The sequence below is a fragment of the Patiria miniata genome, unplaced genomic scaffold (genome assembly GCF_015706575.1).
Source record: "Patiria miniata isolate m_02_andy unplaced genomic scaffold, ASM1570657v1 HiC_scaffold_15, whole genome shotgun sequence".
Taxonomy (NCBI): Eukaryota; Metazoa; Echinodermata; class Asteroidea; order Valvatida; family Asterinidae; genus Patiria; species Patiria miniata.
In genome coordinates, this window is record NW_024037053.1 from 1,913,327 (window position 1) to 1,936,904 (window position 23,578).

Below are 23,578 nucleotides of genomic sequence, written 5' to 3' on the forward strand. Positions count from 1 at the left end.
ACGACCAAAATAAGTTCACGAAAAAAACCCCAAATTGGTGATGTTGACTTAAAATACTACTAAAACGTAGTAAAATACACCCTCAAAAAATAGAAAGAAAAAATAGAAAGTTTTCTTTCATTCTCAAACACTCTCAGATAAGTACTGAACAACATACAATTACTCAGCATTCCATTGGTTTTTTTTTAATATGGGAAGTATTTTGGGGAAGGAAATCAAATTTTGGAAAAATTGTTGAAAATTTGTACTAGTCGCTTTAAATAACAAAATCACACGTTGATGACAATTGAAACATTGCACAAGAGTTGAATGAAGGCATGCTACACTCATCTTGCAGGCTGTTCTGATAAAATCCTCACTTTCTTCATAAATTTTGGTTCTACACCAGAAAGTTTCAAACAAATGACATTAGAGTTCATATGAGTCTTTCTCATGTTATTTCAACCTTAAAAGAATTTCATATAAAATACAACCTTGGGTTATTTTAAATCATTATAGTGCTTATAAAAATTCAATTTTTACAATTTTTACATGAATTTGTCATTGTACCTCATAATACTGTGCAACTCACAAAAGTTACAGTTTTTTTTGCATAATTCTTTTGAAGGTTTCACAATTCTAATAAAATACCCCAAACTGTGAAAATAACTTCTTTTAAGCAGACAAACATAACTATACCTGATAAAATTATTCGAAAAATGTTGAAAATAGTTGGAAAAAATAAATAAATAGCAAACCAGATTTCCATGGCCATAAGTTATATACTGAATACCACATTGTTGTGAAATATTTCATTTTTTAAAAATAAACAAACACCTAAGGGTTATAACAGAAAAAAAAAAAATAATTTTTGGCGGTTGTTGTAGATATGTATATTACTGATGTACAAAAATGTAGTTAAAACTCTTTCCATTTTCAAACATGATCCTTCGGCGGGTCAGTCGTCCTTTTGGGGAACATTTAAACAAATATTTGTTTGCAAGTTTATTGCCATAATTAAGGTCAGTTTTTCTTGTTGCTACCAACATCAATTCCATGATATCAGAGAAAATGTTTCATTGTGATTTTCTCAATAATCTCAGTGAATTCGCTTTGCTCTCAAACAAGATATCAAATATACTTCAGCGCACACAATTAGATGCTATTTTTTAGGTGGAACCATGTCCGTGCATGCTGCACGCGTTCTTAAAGACAATTGTCAGGTCAGGGCTTGCATTCACGGATGTGAAACCGATTGCAAACAAAATGTGGACTTACTAAATTTAGTAAATTGGTGGAAGTGTTAAAAAAAAAATCAGTTTTTTTCCAATGATGGTTGGCCAACCATCGTTGGAAATTGATACAAAAATTCCACTTTTCTTGAAAATGACAGCACACCAGGTGCCATGATTTCACATGATGTTTGAGACTATTATTCACTTGCAGTTAAGTAAGGTATTTCATGATAATTTGGTAGGTTTTTTTATGTTTGCAAATGTATATTTCCTTTAAGGTATTGGGAAATTACTAAAAATGAAAAAAGAAAATTGAGCTTTCAATGAGAAAAAATACTGTTACAAACCCAAACTCCCGTTAAAAATATATACATTGTATCCAGGCAAGTATAGTATTTTAAATACTCTGAAAATTTTAAAGCACATGTAAGTTTTAAATACACAAGAAATACAGCTGTCAAGAAATACATTAATGCTTTGACCAAAAAACAAACAAACAAACAAACAAATAAACAAACAAACAGGCCAATATTTGTGCGAATGCTGAAGACGCAGTAAACTGGTATGATGCAACTTCCATCCAGAGGAACCAGTCTATTTCAGAGGCACCAAAGTCATGTTCCCAAACTTTTTTTGTGAAAAAATTCTTTCAATGTTTCATTTTACCAAGTTTGCTATCTGAAACAAACATGGAGAGTGTTGTACAGGCACTGGCCTATTCAGCACCTAATTATAATATCCAAGATTTCACGGATATTGCATATGATCCAGTATCAATGCGACAGAGTAGCTAGTGGGAGCGTACTGCTCAATGCCATGGGGACGAGGTTGTGCCATCCCAGCAAGGATTTACTATTTCAACTGTTATCCATCCTCACTAGCCAGGGTGTTCTTACACGCCTACATTGTCAGACTGTACCCTGGCAGACTGAGTCCATATCTTTTCTATTTAACATGAAATTATTCATGTAATTATTCATGAACACTTCCAAATATGGACTGACGTAAATTCTGACCAATCAGATCGTTCTGACCAATCAGATCGCTCTTTACAAAATGCTGACCCAGAATTGGCCTCCTACCAAATAAAGTGGAAGCGAGCTGCACAGTCCCGAAAAAGTGCTCTGCAATAGACCATTATCATGTTGCGGCCATCTTGATTTTTGCCCATTCAAATCAATGTAACCAAAGTGAGGCTGGAAGAAAAAATAGTCTGGTTCCTTTTTGCACAAAAAACATTATCATTCGGTACTGTTATTTGATACAGGGAACATGACTGAAATGGTGGCAGCACGATAAACGTCTATTGGCTAATAAAGTTGACCTTGTAATTCCTGACCTGAATATACCCAGACGTTGCAGAGAATCTGATTGGTTGACGTTGAGTTTAAAAAAGGGTAAAGATTTGGACTCCCTTTGCTGGAGTGTCTTACGACATAAGACTGCCTGGCTAGCGAGGATGCTGCCATCTTTAATATCAATCTCTCAAGCCCCACTCCGACACTTTCTTCTGTGCGTTGGCCATGACGATCATGCTAGTCCCGTTGGAGATGAAGCTCCGGATGGTTCCCGGCCCGATGCCGCGGTACAATGCGAGGAAGCCCCCGCGCTCTTTGACGACCAAGCGCATCCGGGTTAAGACGGGCATGTCCCTGTACAGGAGTCAGAGGGGGATGTCAAGACTTGAAAATGGGCACAGATTTATGATGACATTTCGTAGGTCATTCTCCTGAAGACGGTCAGAGCATACTGACTGGAACGTCGAGTTTATACCTCTGGTTCTTTTCAGAATCATTCTCTTAGTTGAGAAATTATTCGCACATGGTGTTTTCGCAAACCTTTCATTATTCATTATTTCATTATTTGACATTTCGTATTTGTTCAGTCCCATCAAAATGAAGATTCAATATTAGGTTTTGCCCTTCACTGATGTATAAATACTGTATACTCAGTGTGTTACCCTCCGAGAGAAAGGTGGAAAAAATCACTCGGATGGGACTCGAGCGAGTCGAACCCACGACCTCCTGCTTGCAAAAGAATATTTGTATAAAAGGCTTCAACTCAAAAGCAGCAAATCCAATTTCTATAAACACTGGGTTTAACAATTCCCCCACCCCACCTCAGGTCAGTTATATTTAGAACCATCAGAACAGTTTTGTAAATTTTTTAACGACTAAGTTCCGCAACAACTTGACTTACTTTCCATAGTTTCCTTGCACTTGTGATTTCATATACTCCAGCGGCCACACGATCCACCAAGCTAGCGTAAGATACGAGTCAAGGATTGGTTACAAGTGATATTTAAAAATGGAGGGCTCTTAATGAGACATCGCAATTCCAAGTTCAGATCCTTATATCAACCATAATCAGATAGTCATAAATGATCAGTTAGTGAACTCAAAATACAAGTTTTTTTGAATGCAAAACTTTTTTTTCCAATTTTTGTTTTAACCAGCAACCGATCAATCAAAAGTTGTACTGCCCTTTCAGAAAGGTTGCGTCAAAGTCATCATTTCTAATGACCTCTACTAATGGCCCCTACATTTCTAATGGTCCATACAAATATACTATATTCTTGCCGACAACACTCACAGAGCAATATTTGACTTTCTTTTGTGGGGGAGAGGGGGGCCTTTTGAATAAGGCTATATCAAGGATATGTGGCAGCAGTGCCCGAGACCAGGAACGGGCCGATAACGCTGGAGTTGAAGACCTGAGGGAAATGTCGCCGCTGGGTGTCAATCAGGATGAAGTAGGTACACATCAGGCCCATCGTCCGACACCAGTGGACCCCAAAACCCTGCCAAGGAGACATGTAGACGGTAACTAATGGTACAAAGTTAAAATAGTTACATGAAGGTGAAGAACTCTAAAGCCGTCCTCAGGTCGACCTAACGAAGACACAGAACAGTCGGTGACTGGCTTTCAGGAACAAGCTGTGCCTAAGGTACGTAGGGAACATATCAGTTGCCGTTTTTTGGTGACCCGAGTGTAACTGTGATGATATTAAGATGATCATCAGTTCGCATAATTTTTTGCTACAGTTAGCAAACTTTTTTTCTGCTAACTGTTGAGCAGTGCCATGAAATTGGGCCCTGGTTGGCAAGTTCAGAGGTCAAGAAAGGGCAGATTCAGAACCCTTTTTTTGGGGGGGGGGGGATGGCCAACTCGCCATTGCAAATTTGAAAAGCAAGGGATGGGGGGGGGGGGTGGCCCCATGTAAGGTGCATATACCAGGGCTCTGCAATCCTGTTTCCATGGTTTTAGGCAGACTACGAAGGAATAGAATGAATCGGTCAAGTCATGCAACTTGTTTAACCTTGTAAAGCCCTCTGAACTGCCACGTCTGCTGCGTTTGTCTTCTGATCTGTGCGAAAAAAAAGAAAACCAACAAATCATTATTAAATTAAAGAAATAAAATGTTGAAAAAATGATTATGATCAAATCTATCTTATTCTTTGCACTGCTTTTTCTTGAAAGATTTCTTTATAACCCTGTCCGCCCATTAGTTCCTTTTCCAGCAACTAAGCGTTCTGCCTGTTACTCTGTTTACTGCCCAAAACTGCCCCAGCACTGTATGGTTTATTATTTTGAAAATCTTTTTATATGACCTCTTGACCTTCCAAATGTCCCTGTTAATTTTTTTTTTTTAAGTCCAACCAGTTTGTCTTACTTTTGCAAGTTCTAACGGTGACTCAATGATGGCCCTAGCTGTGGAGCCACAAGCGCCAGCCAGCAACACTCGTCTGTAGCAGTTGAGAATGAGAACGGAAAGATTTCAGTCAGAAACATGGCACAAACACTGCAAGCAAACAAATCAACTTCACAAACAAAGTTCTTGTTAAGCCCGGTTCATACTTCACGCGAAAGCTTGTGCGAAGCGAAATTCATGGCGTCAACAATGGTAGACGCGCTTCGAATGTATTGTTGACATCACGAATTTTGCTTCACTTTCGCATGAAGTATGAACCGGGCTTTACTCACTTACATTTGCAAGCCTCCCGTCATCGGAATTTCGTTTTTACAAAATGGATTATCTAGGAAGGTGTATCTGCAAAACAATAACGACAAAAGAAAGTGAAATATTAATGCCACAAAGGGTCACTTAACCTTTCAATTTAGTGACAGAAACCTTGTTCAACGGGAAGATAGGACTGGTATCAAATACCCTGTGAAATTATTATTCCGCCTGAAATTGTATTATTTGGCAGAACAAATACTATCGAAGGTGGTTTCAAAATATTGTGCATACATTTTGTCTGTTGTCTTTAGGTGTAGAGTATCCATTGAGCTGAGATTTCAACAGGTTAGTTGTTATGTATTTGTACTTAAGATTATGTGCAATGCTGTTGGAATTTTAAAGGTCCAAACTAGTACGGTAGCTCAATTGTCATTTGTGCATTTTGTTTTGTAGAAGCAACAAAAGTGCACAAAATCTAAAGACAGGTGCTTATCAACTAAACTTGATGAAGTTTTTAAGCTCAGTGAATGCTGTATATTCCATGAAAGCAATATTCTTAGATCTCGATTTCAAACTTTCAAAAAGTGCGTCCGAAATCAGCATCTCGGACACGTTCTCATTCAGCCGATTGCAGCTACGTGATGTCATGCACTGAACCGACGAATGATAGCAACTGCTCGCGTGTGCGTCATATCAACGCTTGTGCGCACCCATTCACGAATTTGACAAATAACAAACCAATCATACTAACGGACATTTCCAAAAATGTGTCACTTGACACATCTTTGGAAATGGCCTTCTTTCATTGCTTTCTTCAAAATGACAGCATGCCAGGAAGAACAATTTCACAGGGAGTTTAGTGCCATTATCATCTTTAAACCAAGTAAGCTTTTCAATGATAATTTCGTCAGTTACTTTTTGGATAGCTGCAAATGATCTACTCTGCCTTTAAATTGGGAACGATATTCTAGTCGGGCCATTACAGTTCTATTTCATTTCAAGTGGAATTAACAAATTAATAAACTTGACTTTTCAAAATCAGTTTTTAAGTCTTTCTTTCACTTACACTGATTCAAAAACGCCGAACTGTGTAGACCTGTAAATGCCAGAGCCCCACAGAACAGGAATGGAGCCTCTGCAAAAATGGAAAGAAAAAAGGTACACGCATTGTAATTAAATAAGAAGAATCCGAATTCGACCTTTTGACCCATTTTTCGCCCTAACGACCTTTTTCCACGCACCTTACGATATCTCCATTCTTAAAATGTCCGACTTGCTGCTTATTTTTTGCCAGAGACTCACATATTGTTGAAGTACCCTAACTTGGTGCGGCCCCTAACGTGGCGCACTTTGATTTTGCGCCTGTAGCGCCTAGCTAGAGCAAAAGTTTTCACTGAAATTTCACAGAAAGAGAAATTTCATCAAGTTCTGAACACTCCCGTTCATAAATCAGGAGTTTATCTACCCATTACAAAACTAGAAGAAAAAATTATTTCGGCGTGATTTTCCCATTTTATTTCAAAGCGCACAGTGAACCCTTTGAAAATGTCCCCAAAAAATAAGTAGAGATGTAGAATGTAAGTAGAGATAATAATGGTTTATCAGAATTTGTCATTTTTACAGAAATTCTTCAATGTTAATTGGAGTTTTTCCGAGATTTATTCGAGAGCGCCACCTAAGGGAACACTCAGCCGATTGTGTGCCCAACTTCTGGACGCCACAGTTTTGGAATTTCGGATTAAATTTAATGACACCGAAATTATTCACAGAGATTAAATAGCTTGCATTAAAGGGAATGTACAACATTTGCTTTTGCTGCAATTTTCAGAAATAAATGGATTTGGAGGATTAGTATGTTATATAAAATATTGTTAAACTGACTTGTATCATGTTTTGGGCTTGTAGATGCTGGAAAAACCAAGAAAACCTATCATGTTCTTGTAGTCTGGTTCCCTGACCCCACTAAAGATGAAACGAAGCAATTAATACACTTTGGGGAATTGTAAGGTCAGAGAATCAGTCTAGCAGGCTTGTACCCCTTCACAGGTGTGTGATCAATTGCAAAGAAAAGTCAGAATAACTAAATATGAAAAATTAAGAACAGTTTTTGAAAAAAAGCCAGTTTTCTCCAACGCTGGTCGGCCGACCAGTGTTGGAAAAATACAGTTTTTCTTGAAAATGTCAGCCCACCAGGAGCCACGATTTTAAGGGATGCTTTAGACCGTCAGTCCCTAACAATTCAGTAAGGTATTTCGTGGTAATTTGATCATTTCGTTTTTTGATGTTTGCAAATGTTGTATTTTCCCTTTAAAGGTAAAAGTACCAGTAAATTTCACTGAATGAATTTGAAGTTTGTCAACAAAGAAGTTTGGCAACACTGCATGAGGAAAGTCCGGGGTATTGTCTTTATGTCTCACCTGTAGAAACCGATGATACCCTGTGTTTTGAAGGTTTTAGTGAGCGTTCTGAAGAGGCCGTCTTTCTCAAACCCAACCTGAGCCTGCATTTTGGTCTTGATGGTGTCGAATGGGTGACCCACGCACACACTAGTCACTCCATACAAAACTCCAACTGTTTTCAAAATAAAAACAAATACAGTCCAATGTAATTTGAGAAATGAGTTTTCGCATAGTTTTTTTTTCTGTTTGGCGACCAAGAAAGACAATACAATGTTCATTTTGAGTCACAAACTCAAGAAAAAACTCGAAGTTAACTCCAGCCATATTTAAGGCCATGACATATGCATGTATGGCTTTGCGCCTCGGTAAGTGTGCGCAATTCGCAGCAAGGAAATTGAGTGCGCGCAAGTTTTAAACTTGCGCGTCCAAGTTTAAACAAGGGTAAGGTCTGAAGTACAAGACAAGTGAAGGTATCCAAATTGCCCTTAATTTTTTTTTTTTTTTTGTAGGCTGGGGACTGGGACTGCTGTGGGAGCTCAACAACTGTTGAAAACAGTCACTTGATTGATTTTGACTGAAAGGACAACTAGGCACAGAAGGCATGTTGCATATAGGAGGGTTAATAAAGTATAGAAATTGCCGGTCTAGGATGTTTTTTAAAGATATTATAATAAAGCATCACAGGCTGACAGCGCCCTCTACTGTCCAAACACTCATATAAATCCACGCAAAAAACTGAATGATTCTAGGCCGGCTTTCTAAATTTCAATATTTACACTGACCTCCGAGTCCGATGGCTCCTTCTTTGAACCAATGCCCTCTGGCTTCATTGTGCGTCATGGTGATCGATGTAAAAAAATCAAATATTAAAAGCCAATTCGGGGAAAATAGCTAAAAAAATAAAGAGACATGTGCACCAAATTCCATTTTACTTGCAAGGTCGAATTAATACTGTCAACAGAGCAGTCCACTTTGCATATCGGGGTGTTTGAATGTCCACAACATGTTCTAGATAAACTTTTAAATTGCTTATATCTGAAGTTTGGTAAAAAAAAAAGAAGAAGTAATTTCTTACAAGTCCAATCAATGTTTATCATGAAAGCTAACAAAACTTTGCCCTCTTTTTACTATTTAGTGTATATAATGAACGTTCCTAACCCAAACAAAAATGGTTTTGTCCTCAAAGGTCACGAACTGGGTCAACATTGATCTAGACTTGGCCCCAGTCTGGTTTTCGCTTTAGTCTGGTCAGGGTGTATAAACGCACTTGCATGGATGATGGGATCAGGACGCGGCTAAGCTTTGGTGAGGCCTTTCTTTGAAAAATGGAGGAACTAAACAGGTAAGAAATATCCACTTCATTATTACCATGGTTACTTCAAGTTACATAATTATTTAAGGGAAAAAAACCCCGAGAAAATCCAAGTAAAATTCTGAGGAAATCTCAGAAAAAAAATGCCAATCTAAGGAAATTCATTGTTGGAAAGTGAAAGCAGTGTCTAAAAACGGAAGCATATTATGACTGAAAAAAGGGATGCTACATAATGCTCAAGGGTGCACATGTATGTCCGCAAGAAAGGGGCCCTTGGGTAAATGGGGGGGGGGGGGGGGGGAGGGGGAGGGGGGGGGGGTGGAGTGCCACCCCCCCGGTTCTGCCGCCCCTGTTACGGTATAGGCTTAATTATACCATAAGGGCTAATTAATGTTTACATTATTTTGCAATCCTTGACAATGCACCTTTGTGTCCCATTTAACCTTATTTTCAATTTTCATTTTGCCATTTTCAAGAGTTGGTGCCTTTTTTGTTGTTGATGGCAATGCAAAATTCCATTTGTTCGCAAAATTGTGATGTCATTTGAGGCATGGCAGAAACCTAAAATGTTACAGCTTTTTCTGCACTAGAAGTTGCCACGATACTTCTGCTGTTGTATATTTTCTTTTCTTTGGTGATTCCGTAATTGTTGTGTCGGTACACGTCAGTCAAGCCAATGAGCAAACTTTTCTCACAAATGTTTTCAAAAAAGTGAGCACATTGTTGGGTTCAAAACTTTGACAGAAAACCCATAAATTGAACAGTGCCTTCCTAAAAATTACATCACAGCAACAGCGCCCTCAGTTGTCTGGAAAAGCATGGAACATTTTAATTGTCTAATAAAGGAGTGCTCTAGTTTCGATAAAAAGTAGCCAAAACGGGATGTCAAATAGTTTTCATACATTTGAGAGTAGAAAGTCGCACAATTTATGTTCCTAAGAATTTTTTTGGCATGAACCCTCTTGATGTATTACACACAAGACGGCAATAAACCCCACGTATCGACCGTGTTTAGTGACTCGCAACTTTTCTTTACTTAGTCTTTTTTGTACCCTTAAACCAATACACACAATTCTAAAATCTCTTTAAATCCTTCCACCAACCGACCAAAATGATCAATCAAAAATTTCAGAAAATATTAAAATGTTTAAGCAGACGCAGAAAAAAGTCCAGTTGGATAAGGCCAAAAAAAAAAAAATATTCGGTCTCTGGTCAGACCAAAGTTCCGGAATTGACGCGGCCACGCGGCTTTTTTTTTTTTTCCCCCCCCTTTTTTTTTTTTCTTCAGTTTGGATTCTACAGACAAGGTGGGTACTATTTTGCTTTTTTTGGTGTCCTCATGTACATTGGTGGCCTCCATAATTTGCCTTGGTGCTTTCGATCATTTGCCTTGGTGCAATTTCCCATTCCTTGGTGCTCTTTGGTAAAAAAAATGAGGAGGTGCGGAAATAGAGGGCGCTGTTGGAGCTACCGCGGAACATTTAGGAAAAAAAAAAAGATCGACGCGCATGCTTAAAATCGACGCGCGCGCTGACCAGAGACCGACTTATTTTTTTTTTTTGGCAGTAACCCTAGACCTATACATAAACCTGCATCAGTATTCCACGTTTCTCCTATAAATATATATGTATATATACCCTTAAACCAGTACAAACAATTCTAAAATCTCTTTAAATCCTTCCACCAACCGACCAAAATGATAAATCAAAAATTTCGGAAAATATTAAAATGTTTAAACAGACGCAGAAGAAAGTCCAGTTAGATAAGCCTAGACCTATACATAAACCTGCATCAGTATTCCACGTTTCTCCTATATAAATAATAAATTACATATTTTGTAAGTGATAAATAATCTATAAAATAACTTTACTTGTTTTTATACAAAGTTTCAGTTAAAATTAAAACAAGCTCGATCGGATCTCGGAAGCTGCGGGCCAACGAATATGTGTTAACCTTATATTGACCTTTGACCCCGTAACTGTAGGTCAGACGAAGAGGTCACATGGATATTTTAAACATGTGTGACCAAGGCCAACATCTTGACAGCGCTTTTGTTATTTGCCAAGAGCTTATTTGAAATTTGACGTTATTTGACCTGGACCCCATGATGACCTTTGACCCCAGTCTGGTCATGTGACATGTTGGGGCTGTGCTAGCACGGATACTAAGTTTGACAAAGTTTGGTTGAAATCGGTCCAAAAAATGTAGAAGCAATGGACAATGTCAACGTTTGTTACGAACTAACTAACTAACGAAATGTCTTTGTTTTCTCTTCTAAAGGCACTCAGCTACAAACCTTGTCTTATTAGGATTGTGCCTCCACAATATTGTATTTTGCTTCTGTTATATTATTGTTTCAGTATGGAAATAAATGTAATATTGAATTGAATTGAACGAACTAACGAACTAACTAACTAACGAACCATATATTTTTAATCGACTAGTTTTAATTTTCAGAAAAAAAGTAAATCATGAAGTAGGAAGCTGGTAATGAGAAAAATAAGTTTAAAACGGTTGTCATTTACTTCTTTTAAAGTCATTCAGTAATATAAAGCTTAACACTGTTTCAGCGATTCTTAGCCAACGAACCAATTAAGAAAATGACAAGACAAAGACAGCTTGGGACTTCGACTTTTAACTTCAGACCTCAGATCGCCACCGGCTCAGTCGCAGATTTGTTGTTTGTGGAGAGTGGAAGGTGGTTCTCGGGAGGTTTGGAGTCAAGGCCGTCTTTAAGATCTTTCCTGCGGCACACACTGAGCCCTGGACCCACTGTAAGAAATAGGCGTCGAGATGGACTTGTATTAATAAAGCAGGGTAATTAGAATGTGCAAACTTCGTTTAATTAAAGTTGGTGTATATATACATGGGCAATTCCACGGTTTCTCACGTTACATTTTTGATGTACTTTTGAGTTTCCTTGGGCTGTAATTACCTTACTGAAAAGGTTTAATAACTGTTATCCCCATGGTAGATAGAGTAGACCTAGACCTACCTAAGCACCAAAGATGACATCCAGAAAAATGTGTTATGTATGATAAAAAAGACGTACAAAATCGGTTACTCACGTTACGAAAATGTGACGTGAGTAACCGATTTTGTGCGTCTTGTTTATCGTACATAACACATTTTTCTGGATGCTCGTTGGTTACGGAGAGTGCTCCGTTGGGCAACGGCTGATACTCGGACTACTTACTCCCGGCTTGCTCTCCGTCTTGAATAGTGTCCGGCATGTCACGGCCCAAGGTCTCCGGCAGCATCAGAGACAGCATCCCGGCCAGCACGGAGCTGCCTCCGAAGACACAGAGAGGCAGTGGTTGCCAGTATTTGCCAAGGATCAAGATGATGGGGCAAAGCACCCCACTCACGCGGGCTACCATGGAAGATGCTCCCAGGCCGATACCCCTGTCAAAAGTTTATAAAATGAAGGTAAGAATGGTTTAAATTAATGTCATTAAAATAAATTTCAAAGGACAAGTGCCAACCAGTCTATTTTGTTATGAGTTTTGTTGTTTGTATGGTGAGTGATTTACTTAGTGTACAAAATGTGTACGGAAAAGACTTTGTACAAACGGACAAACGTCATGATTACGTCATATCTTAATATGACCACTAGGGGTGCAACCAAGTTAATAGGCCAACAATCCGTCCGCCGAGTCTTGAATAGTTGTTATACTAATCAAATTATTATATATAAGAGTTTTCTGGGGGCCATGGAATTGGGGGATTGAAGAAATATGGCACTGCGCACCTCTGGCCTGGACTTGGGCTTCCAATTCTGAGAATTTCGGATGCAATTGAGTCCAAAAGTGGCGCTTTTTAGCCATGTTGTGGAAGGATCCTTTTTTTCAAAATGGCTACTTTTCTAGTTTGGGAAACATCACTCGTTTTCAGGGGTGGTCTTCTATGTGGGTGAGAATTTCCCCAAAATTTCATTGGTCCACCCATTCAAAATTGAGAGGAAAATGAAAGACGACATGTTGGTCATCAGTTTTCTGTGCAGCCTGAATACCTGTGCGAGTTCCGAGTAATTTAAAAAAGTTTTGGGGGATTGTGGGGAAGTGTGGGGATTTGATCACTGGTGGATTTGATCACTGGATTTCAGCCCTAGTCTAATGAAAGTTGTGATATCGTTTACCTGATTACGGTCGGGTAGAGCTCACTACTGTAGATATAAATGTGATTGAATACTGCAGTAATGGCGAACTTGCCAATCATAGCCACCGCGACCCGGCCAGCACCGAGAGCTAAAAAAAAGTGACCCAAAACAAAATATTAAAAAAATAAAATAAGAAAGAAGCATCTATCGTATTTGGTTTCGTTAGTAAAATGCTTCTTCGTCATGTGTAAATCGAAGAAAGAAAAACGTACGAACGAAGGTGGTTATCAGGCAGAAGACGCCTCCGGACACAAAGAGAGCCGACAGGGAGAAACGTCGGCCGAATTTCTCCATGACGAACCAGTTAAAAAGGGCGGCTGGTACCTCCAAGGCACCGGATACAAAGGCGGCCACGTAGTCATCTATGCCCAGTGAGGAGGTGCTGAGGGATAGCCCATAGTACGTCATGTTGGTCACAAACCTGTCAAGAAAAGAATTAACAAGACTCATCCTGAAAATGATATCAGAATAATCCCATGAGTCTCCGGGGTAGCCAAGTGGCAGGCGGGGCAAGACTACCGGGTGAGTAAAAAAAAGCAAAACCCAAATGTTGGGACCATTGTTTCAGTGAAGTTCTACATATAGCACTTTCAAAATCTAGGATATAAAAGCCCCATTCATATAAGCGGTACAAGAATCATTCAAATCGCTCATGTACTTTTAAGTTACGGATTTTTAAACACCACCATCGTTTTAAGGTTCTGTTCACGGATCACAAAAAAAAAGTTCAGTGTTCTTTCAGCAAAACGAAAACAAATCACATAGGGATGTGTGTGAATTGTTTTGTTTTGCTGAAAGAACGCACACCTTTTTGTGATCTGTGGACAGAACTTTAAAAGGGTGGTTGTGTTTAAAATTCCATAACTTGAAAAGTGCATAAGTGATTTGAATGATTCTTGTACTAAAAGAAAGCTTATAAATAATGAGCTTTCTTATCCTAGATTTTCAAAGCGCTACATGCAGAACTTCAATAACACAATAGTCCCGACGTTTGGGTTTCGTTAAATTTTTAACTCACCCTGTATAAACTCTGGACATAAAGCATGTTAACATTGGAAACAGGAGGTTTTTTAAAATGAATGTTATACATGTATATGCTAAGTGCCAGTTATCATGGTCACCAGATTGTTTTGATGTGTTTTTAAAAAAAATATGTATATAGTTTTCGTTTTGCTGAAATATCACTTACCTTTATTGTGATCCGTGGACGAGGTAAAAAAAACAGTGTTTTTGTTCAAAATTCCATATCTGGAAAAGTACATATTAAGCGATTTGAATTATTCTTTCACTAAAAGAAAGCTTATTAATTGAGCTTTCATATCTTAGATCTGGAAAACACTACATGCAAAACTTCTTTAATAAAAAAAGGGGGCACCAATTGGGTTTCTTTTTTTGTGGTATACTCACTCTGTACAATATTTTAATGTAACCGTGGGTTTTAGCAAGTTGATGTCCTTGTTGTAAGACTTTGTAAACGCCCTTGGTATCATGTTGTCTATTTTATATTGATGACAATGTAGTGATAGGCGCTTTTACATATATAGCCCTGTTCACCAGGCATGCACCTCGCAGGCTCCCTTTTCTACTCCTGGGTGGCGAGAGAGGCAATTGTAGTAAAGTGTCTTGCCCAAGGACACCACGGTCCCATCAGGATTCGAACCCCGTACCATTGTACATGAGCCACACACATGGCGCTCAACTGTACTTTATCACAACCACGTCTCATGGTATTAACATATATTGTTGTTTACCAGTTGAAGAAGATAACCAGAGTCTTCTTGCGGATGTTTGGGGTCCGGAAAAGATCCAAGACGGTCGTCCGACGAGCGGAGCTGGACTTCGGATCCTAGAAATGGAAGGCAAGTGATTCTTATTTCTCACAATTAAAGGTAATATGACAAGGGAAAACCACGAATGCGAAAGTAAATAATATTATACGCCCAATTAAATAAAATATAATGGGTTGAATAAAAGTGTGAGAGAGAAATCACGAACGGAAATTTCATAGAAAAAAATGATTCATATCAAAATCATTGTTGGCGAGTGATACATAAAGAGTCAGATATAAAAATGTCAGCCAGACGTATGAACGAGAGAACCCATAATGACATGTGAATCCTGCTGTAGACTGAAATAGATATTTTGCTGTCGATTGCTTCTTATAAATATTTTTACCAAATACACTTTACAATTTTTTCTTACACAAAAATGTGCAGGCTAATAACACCCAATATGAAAGGTAAGTTAATTCACGGATTCTACACACAAGGATTAACGACTCGGCAAAACTCCTGCTGGTTAGACGGCGATATCGGCCTGTACAGGTGGCAATTATCATGAATACTTGTCAACAAAGACGCAGCTTTACCGCTTCACTGCATGCAGTGGCTATCAAATAAGCCTCTATACTGATGACATTACACTTTGTTTACGTGTGTGCTTTCTTATGGTGCTCAGTGGACCGTGGGCCACCACTGGCTCCATAGGAAAGTGTCGGCCGACCAGCGTTGGAAAAAAATAAAAAATTTTCTTGAAAATGTCAGCACACCAGCAGGAGCCACGATTTTACAGGGTGCTTTTAGAATGTCATTCCCTAACAATCCAGTAAGACATTTCGTGATATAATTTGATCATTTCGTTTTTTGATGTTTGCAAATGTTGTATCTTCCCTTTAAGGCCCGTTGTCACGCGTCCAACCAATTAAGGCAAGTCCGTTCAGTGCATTTTGTACTAGGATCCGTGGCTAATTCCAGAACATGTATGGCTTTTCGTGATCAGCTCAACAAGGACTTTAAATCAAATACAGGGTGAGTCAAAAAAAGCGGAACCCAAACCCCAAAAATTATATTTCATGTTTAAAAAAAGATGTAGCACCGCACATAATAATAACTGGAAAGCCAATTTCATAAGCTACTTTTAGATGAAAAAATTGCTGAAATTGGTCAATCCGTTTAAATAATATCACCATTTAAACACAATGACCCTAAAACTTGTCTCGTCCAAAAAAAATGCGATTTCAAGAATCGTCGTCACAATTGTCTTTAAATATCACCAGCCTTAAAATCTCAGTTAAACGTTAAAAATATTCAACAAAGTCTTTTTGAAGGCCCATCTTTTAAAAAAAGTAGATTTTATAAATCATTTTGTTTGCCTAACCGGGGTTGTTAATAAAGATATTGTGCACTACAGGTGGTGACAATTGTTGAAACATGTATTCTGTGTCATTTTCTGTTGTTCCAAACAGTCAAAACACACAATAAATTGCTTTTTTGGACGAGAAAGGTTTTAGGGTCATTGCGTTTAAATGGTAATATTCTTTGAACGGATTGAGCAATTTTAGTATTTTTTTTTCATTTTAAAGTAGCTTATGAAATTGGCTTTCCAGTCATTATTATTTTTGGTGCTACATATTTGTTTAAATATGAAATATATTTTTGGGGGTTTGGGTTCCGCTTTTTTTGACTCACCCTGTATTTAAGCACCAATCCGTTTTGGAGGATTGTTTTGGAATAGAACAAAAGTTATTACATAGAAGTGAAGATATGCTTTTGGTGGCCTTCAGCTAAACCCAGAATACCACAGTCTACAAAGTTGTTATTGAAATTATTGGGTGTCATGCCGTGGGCCCGTACCGTTTCATTTTCCTGGATGTTCTCAAGACTTTCAAACAGGTTTTCCGGAACCTTGGTGCCGTTGACTTTGGCGATTTTTGTGATGATTTTCTCGGCTTCTTTGAAGCGACCCTTCGAAATCAGCCAGCGGGGAGACTCGGGCACAACTCTGCACATTTTGGATAGCACAATGGCACTTCGGCAATTTTAGAGCACTGTTTGAAGAACATGTAACATACTCCCTAATATTTGTTTACAATATCTGTCTTTTAATTAAGAATCGGGTTAAGTTATGCTAAAGATATTATTGAGTAGCCTTGGACACGCCTTGGACTCGCCCCTCCCCCTTTATATCAACTCCCCCGTTTCCTGATAGCTAGCTCCGCCCCTGATAGGTAAATGGACAAGTTGCAATAGAATGTTATGAGTTCGGACATTTGTAAAAAATAAAATGGAAACAATACTATATACAGAGCAACCTGGCCTGTTAAAGTTGAAGAAAACATTGCTTTATTGTATGTGGGCAACTTTGGGAAAAGTCAATAGACGTTATGCTTTAAAGGGAATGTAAAACATTTGCTTTTGAGGTAATTTTCAGAAATAAATGCATTGGCAGGAAGATTGTCTTGTTTTACGTTTTGGGTTCGATAGATGCCGTAAAAGCAAAGGAAACCAATCATGTTCTTGTAGTCTGGTTCCCCGGCTTCAACCCCTTCATAGGTAGGCCTAAGTAACCAATTGCAAGGAAAATTAACTGAATACGAAAAATTAGTAGTTGTTTTTGAAAAAAAAGAAAAGTTTTCTCTAACGCTGGTCGGCCGACCAGCTTTGGAAATTGATCCAAAAAAAAATACCACTTTACTTGAAAATGTCAGCACATCAGGAGTCATGATTTACAGAATGCTCTAGACTGTCAATCCCTATAATACCAGTCCAGTAAAGTATTTCGTTAAGTAAAGTTTGTAAAGTACAAACAAAGGAATGATGATTATAGGGACAATAGGGGGTCCACGATTGCCAGTGTTTACAAAGATGCGTTTGTTTATGGTGTAAATCGAGGACACACACACGTGCAACATCATCGGTGAATCGAGGACAGGAACCCAATCGAGGACGACCTCGATTAGAAAACGTGTACAAAACGAATGAGAGCTGTTGCGAAAAAAGTTAGTACAAACAAAGGAAAAGGGAAGAGGAACAAAAGAAAATCTCGATTTACACCATGCAAACGTGTGTGCGTGGGTAGGCATTACATTCACTGTGTGGACTTCCGAACAAAAGAGGTCCTCATAAACCAGGTAGACGCGACGTTGTGTGGACTTGGGCTAGTCCACACAGTGTTTCCCCATTTCTGGAAAACAGGTTTAGAGGCATTTTGGGGTTAGGTTTATATGTGGCAAAATGAAGAGAAACACAAAAGGGAATCATAGAGAAAAAAATTGGGTTGAAAGTAATTTCACAGTGAGAGTAAAATGAGGTTTTTTTGTCAGAGGATTTTCTTAACTACACGAAATCAAGGGAATGTCCACACTTGGTATGTAACGTAAACGTGTGTGTGTGGGTGGGCGTGTGTAAACATTTTGTGCTTTCATTGTTACTACTAGATTATAAAAACCAAAGATCAGCCGGTGAGACACCCGCATAGCATAAGGTCTATGTTCACTGTGAACTTGTTGGATCTACAATATGTAAATTTATGTACTTACAATACGAGTTGGATCTACAATATGTAAATTTATGTACTTACAATACGAGTAGGAACGCCACAACATATGGAAGCGAAATTGCTAATTGGAGGTGGCGCCAATCCCGTATAAAGTATGCAAGCATGGACAGGATGACGTAGCCAATGGAGGCGAATATTGCCGCCACGGTCCCGACCAGCACGCGCTTGCTCGGTCCAACTATCTCCGAAGCTGAAAAAAGTACATTAATAAATGCTTTATGAAGATTAACAGTAACTATGTAACTACGCCACAACATAATGGGTGCAACAGTGCCAAAAAATTCCCATAGCTACTAGTGCTAAATGCCCATACTTCAAAATTCTTTTAAGAATACTCAGAACTCTCACAGGTATTTAAGCTGCACAGAAAAATGATGACCGACATGTCATATTTCCAGTTCTTTTCATTTTTTGGTGGGTTGACCATTGACTTTTTGAGAAATTCTCGCCCAAAGAAGACGACCCCTATTTTCCCCAAAGCGGAACGGTAGCCATCTTGAAAAACGATCCCTCCACAACATGGCAAAATAGCGCCACTTTCGAGCCCAATTGTATCCAAAATGCTCAGAATTGGAAGCCCCGAGTCCGGGCCAGAGGTTCATCTCTTCAATTCCCCAATGTTATGGCTCTCAGAACTCTCTAATATAGAATATTTTGAGGGTATAACTTTTATTCATGAGCTCGGCGGATGGGTTTAAGCCTATTTACAGGTGTGCACCCATGGAAGCGAAATCGCTAATTGGAGGTGGCGCCAATCCCGTATAAAGTATGCAAAGATAGACAGGATGACCGATGGAAGCGAATATTACCGCCACGGTCCCGACCAGCACATGCTTGCTGGGTCCAACTATCTCCGAAGCTGAATAATAATACATTAATAAATGCTTTTATGAAGTGGCTCGGATATCCATAAAAGAAAATTTGCAAATCTCATCTCTAAATTAGATTCATATACACGACCGAGACCATTATGTGTATTTATTGTGTCTCATGCCGGTAGAAATATTGCAAAAATGAGCCACATTTTTTTGGTATCACGGAGATCATAGCTTAGGATTGAATCTAAGTTATTCTTTGATATTTTTCGGAACCATCATCAGTTCATAAGATTTCCGTGTAACAAATTCCTATGCAGGGTGAGTAAACGAAACCCAAATGTCGGGACCACTGTTTTGGTGAAGTTCTGCATGTAGCACTTTCAAAATCTAGGATAGGAAAGCCCAATTCATAAGCTTGCGTTTAGTATAAGAACAATTCAAATCACTCATGTACTTTTCAAGTTATGGAACACAACCTCCGTTTTAAAGTCCTGTCCACGGATCACAAAAAGAGGTGTGCGATCTTTCAGCAAAACGAAAACAATTCACACCCATCCCTATGTGATTTGTTTTCGTTTTGCTGAAAGAACACTTTATCTTTTTTGTGATCCGTGGATATAACTTTAAAACGGTGGTTGTGTTTAAAATTCCGTAACTTAAAAAGTACGTAAGTGATTTGAATGATTTTTGTACTAAATGAATGCTTATGAATTGGGCTTTTATATCATAGATTTTAAAAGTGCTACATGCAGAACTTCACTAAAACAATGGTCTTGATATTTGGGTTGCGTTTTTTTTTACTCACCCTGTAGTTGCTACATGTATGTAAATTCTTGTAGTCGGGGTCCATTTAAGACAATACCTCATGTATTTTCATTTGAAGAATTAACATGAAGTAACCGGGGGGGGGGGGGGGGGGGGTGCGAGGTCTGTGTCCCCGCTCAGAATGGACTTTTTTACTAATAAATTCATATTTAAGCACGCATGCGCATAAATGGCCCTGGCGGCAAAAAGCGAAAGCGGTCCATTCGCTCTTTTCACACTTCCGCCATGGGCATGCAGAGCCTCGATCTGGCAACTTTACACAATAATATAGCCGGTTCAGTGATTCCCGTGTCGGGGTTCAGATCACTGAACTGGCTATTTTTATTGTGTAAAGTTGCCAGATCGAGGCTCTGCACGCCCATGGCGAAGCGTGAAAAGAGCGAATTGAAAATGTACAGGGCTAGAACGTTTGGGTCATTTTCTCTCAATTTGTCCAGGTCCAGTCGCTTTTTTTTTGGAAAAGCCCCTTAAATCGCCATAAAGGCATTACTTTCTGGACCTATAAGTGGTTTTTTGAGGTAGCGCAACCCAAAATCTGGGGGAAAACGAGGTCGAAGGAAATCAGCAGGGCTCCTTTCCGCACGCGTGAACGAATATTAGCTGTGTGCTTCGGGGTACCATCCACCACATTTCGGGCCGAATCGGGCTGTAGTGCATCCACTGCATCAGTTTATCATTTTAATCATGATTTCGTATACACAAATAAACTTACAGATAATATACGTCATGAGGAAGGCTCCGAATGCACAGGCTGCCGTAATGAAACGCAAGGCGGCAAAAGCAGCGAAGTTCGGAGCGAAGGTCGTCACAATTGATGAGACGGCGACGAGGGCTAGGCTGAGGAAAGATGTCTTCCTTCTTCCCAACCTATGGAAGACGATGATAACTTCACTTCGTTAACTTACAGAGGACAAAATGACAGCTATACTACCTGTAACATCGAATTAGAATGCATCTTTAAGAGCTATAACCTCGGCTGTTCAAGCTTTCTACAGGTTCTGATTGAAAAGGGAAAAGAACATCCCACCTATACTCAGTTTTGGTTCTCGTAAATTCTTTGGCAGTCACTCACTGATAGGCAACTCAGCTCAAAGATGTTAGCTTTAATTGTATCCATATACAATGGCTATACAGTCGCCCTATCTGTTCCTTGCTCCGTGCATTGTGCATGTGCAACCGTAAACCTAATCGCTATTTAGGTTTTGGCCGCACCAAAGCATAATACCTACCAATCACCCACCGAACCCCATACCAAGGACCCCGTCAGCAGACCAGCAAACCAGACTGACTGGGCCAGGCCTGCCAAATCCTCCCGGTCGCAAACCAGGCTAAACTGTTGAAGCAAATAAAAAAAACAAATTCTCGATTTAAAGATTGTTCCCTGTGTTATTCTCAAGTATGACCTAAACAAAAAAAAATAATATCAAGGTTTTTTTTCAATATCAAAGTTATTAACTTAATAGACAATAATTCGGCCATGCCGGCGGGTTCATTTTGTGCAGGTACCCACAATCGGAATAAAATCCAAATTGAAAACTTGTTGCCCGAAAGGGAACACAAATGTTGCAACCTGACGCCACCTCAGCGTTTGTGTCCAAAGTGTATGGAGAGTCAAGACAATTTTTTTGACAAGTATTTCCTAACAAAATTTGAAATGTTTCTCAGTCCCAGATCCATGTCTTATCGTCATTTTGGCAATGACTGACCTTCATTGAGATGAATATATGAAGAAATAAGTGGCGTCAGGTTGCAACATTTTTCCCGAGAAAGAATTTTTTTTTTAAGAGCTCAGGTTTTTTTTTTTTAATGAACCGTGGCATCAGAGACAAAGTGAACCAAGTCTTTCGGTGTGAGCAAATTGGATATAGTCCTAACGGGAAGAATTTCCTCTTGTAATACGGTGCAATCCAAGCGGTGAGACCTTTTTTTTAATTCACGATAAACATTAGTTATATACATACAACAAAAATACAAATGTCGAGCACAAACCAGGGACAGAATCCCATACATGAACATCTCTAATATTTTTTTCCTTGAATTAAGATTTTTTCTTTTACTGTAAGAACTGTATTCTATTGGAAATTTGAAACAATATTACAGGTGTCGTCATAATTTCCCTGCAGTGACCCAACAGAAAGCGATAACAATCATGTGCTAAAAAGTCAAATTTAGCGTGGAAAATACTGAAGAATTTACTGAGAAAAACACTTAGAATTCTTCAGACCAGTCTCATAGGGTTTATGCACAGGGTATCAAGTGAAGTCCAGGTATGGAAATCTTTCCCAAACGGATACCAGAAACTGGTGTAATACATGTAGATTTCTAGGCTTTTTCCAAAGGCCCGGCAGAGATTTGCTTGCTAGTACTATAAGGCTGCACTTGCAATATGTATATTTTTGTGTTTTTAATACTGATACCTCATCATTTATGGTGGATATGTAGCGAGATCGATCGAAATCCCAGCCAGCATCACAGGCGACGACATCCGTCGAGTTGGTACCTTGGTCGCCTTCTCCCTCATCATCTAACACGTATCGCTCACACGAGGAGTAAACTCGACTTCCCTGGGAGTCCAACTCGTACGGGATGCTCTGGTTCTTCTGTGCTTCCTGGCAGGCAGACGAGTCGAGCTGGAGCAGGCTGCAGTTGACGGCCTGGCTGGCCGGGACCAGGCACCAATGATCGGCGTTGGCCGCCAGAAACACCTGAGCTAAGAAATGAAATATCGTTGGGAGTTGTATCAGGGACAGAAGCACAACAAACCGTTTTTGGTATTTGCCAAAATGGCCAATGTGCTGCAAAATGTCCTCGTACTGCATAGCGAAAGTTGGTCGTTTGTTGCCGTGTAAACGCAGTCTGTCTTGAGAACTGAAATGCATTCATGTGAAGTACATGTATTATAGGCTGTGAGCCGTGACGTGTTGTTTGGGCCCGACAACTGGTAGGTTTTTATTCACCTCCGCGCTTACGATCACCCTTTTGTGCTAACCGCTCCCTAGCATAACAATTATGCGCTAATCACTGTAAGCGCAGTTACGGATGTATACGCATGCGTAGAAGCCAACATTCCTTGCTAACCCGTGAAATATGCTTACCGTAAGCACGGAATAATGTGCCATAGTTAGCAGAGATTTTTCGATATAAACAGTAAGCAGAGCCCGATGAAGGCGCAAGTTTGTTTGGGCGGACCAAAATTGCCACTGTTAGCCATGGGCGTCGCGGGGGGGGGGGAGCACACCCTCATAAAAATATGTCCCCCACCCTCCAGTCGTCCCCCACTGAAAATTTGGCAACCAGAGAAAAGCACAATCGTATAAGTTACCATGGTTAGCGGTTATATAGCAGAAAGTGCCTTTTCCACGGTTTCTGTTTATTTTTCACGAAAACCCCGTTTTTGGCGAGTGGCTGTTTAACGTCCCGGGGAAAGCGAATAGCGCCACCTATTGTCTGACATTGATCCATCATGTCGATTTTGAATGCGCCCCCATGGGAAGATGATGTCCAGCCTCCCCCCCCCCACCCCACTGTAACATCCAGCCCTCATTGCAAAACT

General features: G+C 39.4%; 2 protein-coding genes across 4 annotated transcripts; both read right to left on the minus strand.

The window, feature by feature from the left end:
- Positions 1-2,448: 2,448 nt before the first annotated feature.
- LOC119722371 (solute carrier family 25 member 48-like) lies at positions 2,449-8,507 on the minus strand. The gene is made up of 9 exons (XM_038192448.1): positions 8,357-8,507; positions 7,593-7,746; positions 6,242-6,310; positions 5,203-5,265; positions 4,888-4,960; positions 4,534-4,581; positions 3,875-4,014; positions 3,414-3,479; positions 2,449-2,866 (listed from the first exon to the last, which is right to left on the minus strand). Exons 1-9 carry the CDS (start codon positions 8,412-8,414, stop codon positions 2,692-2,694), a joined length of 846 nt encoding a protein of 281 aa, XP_038048376.1. The 5' UTR covers positions 8,415-8,507; the 3' UTR covers positions 2,449-2,691.
- Positions 8,508-10,345: 1,838 nt separating this feature from the next.
- LOC119722372 (organic cation transporter protein-like) lies at positions 10,346-22,996 on the minus strand. Of its 3 annotated transcripts, none has more exons than XR_005270439.1 (11): positions 22,443-22,996; positions 21,255-21,358; positions 20,738-20,892; positions 18,404-18,572; positions 16,678-16,825; positions 14,797-14,891; positions 13,258-13,466; positions 13,025-13,133; positions 12,083-12,291; positions 10,673-11,658; positions 10,346-10,475 (listed from the first exon to the last, which is right to left on the minus strand). XR_005270439.1 is itself a non-coding variant. In XM_038192449.1 (10 exons), exons 1-10 carry the CDS (start codon positions 22,902-22,904, stop codon positions 11,534-11,536), a joined length of 1,785 nt encoding a protein of 594 aa, XP_038048377.1. In that variant the 5' UTR covers positions 22,905-22,996; the 3' UTR covers positions 10,436-11,533. The 3 variants fall into 3 exon arrangements, 1 of the variants encoding a protein (XP_038048377.1); XR_005270440.1 differs by having other exon boundaries at positions 10,423-10,463; positions 10,661-11,658; XM_038192449.1 differs by having other exon boundaries at positions 10,436-11,658.
- Between the last annotated feature and the right edge of the window lie 582 nt (positions 22,997-23,578).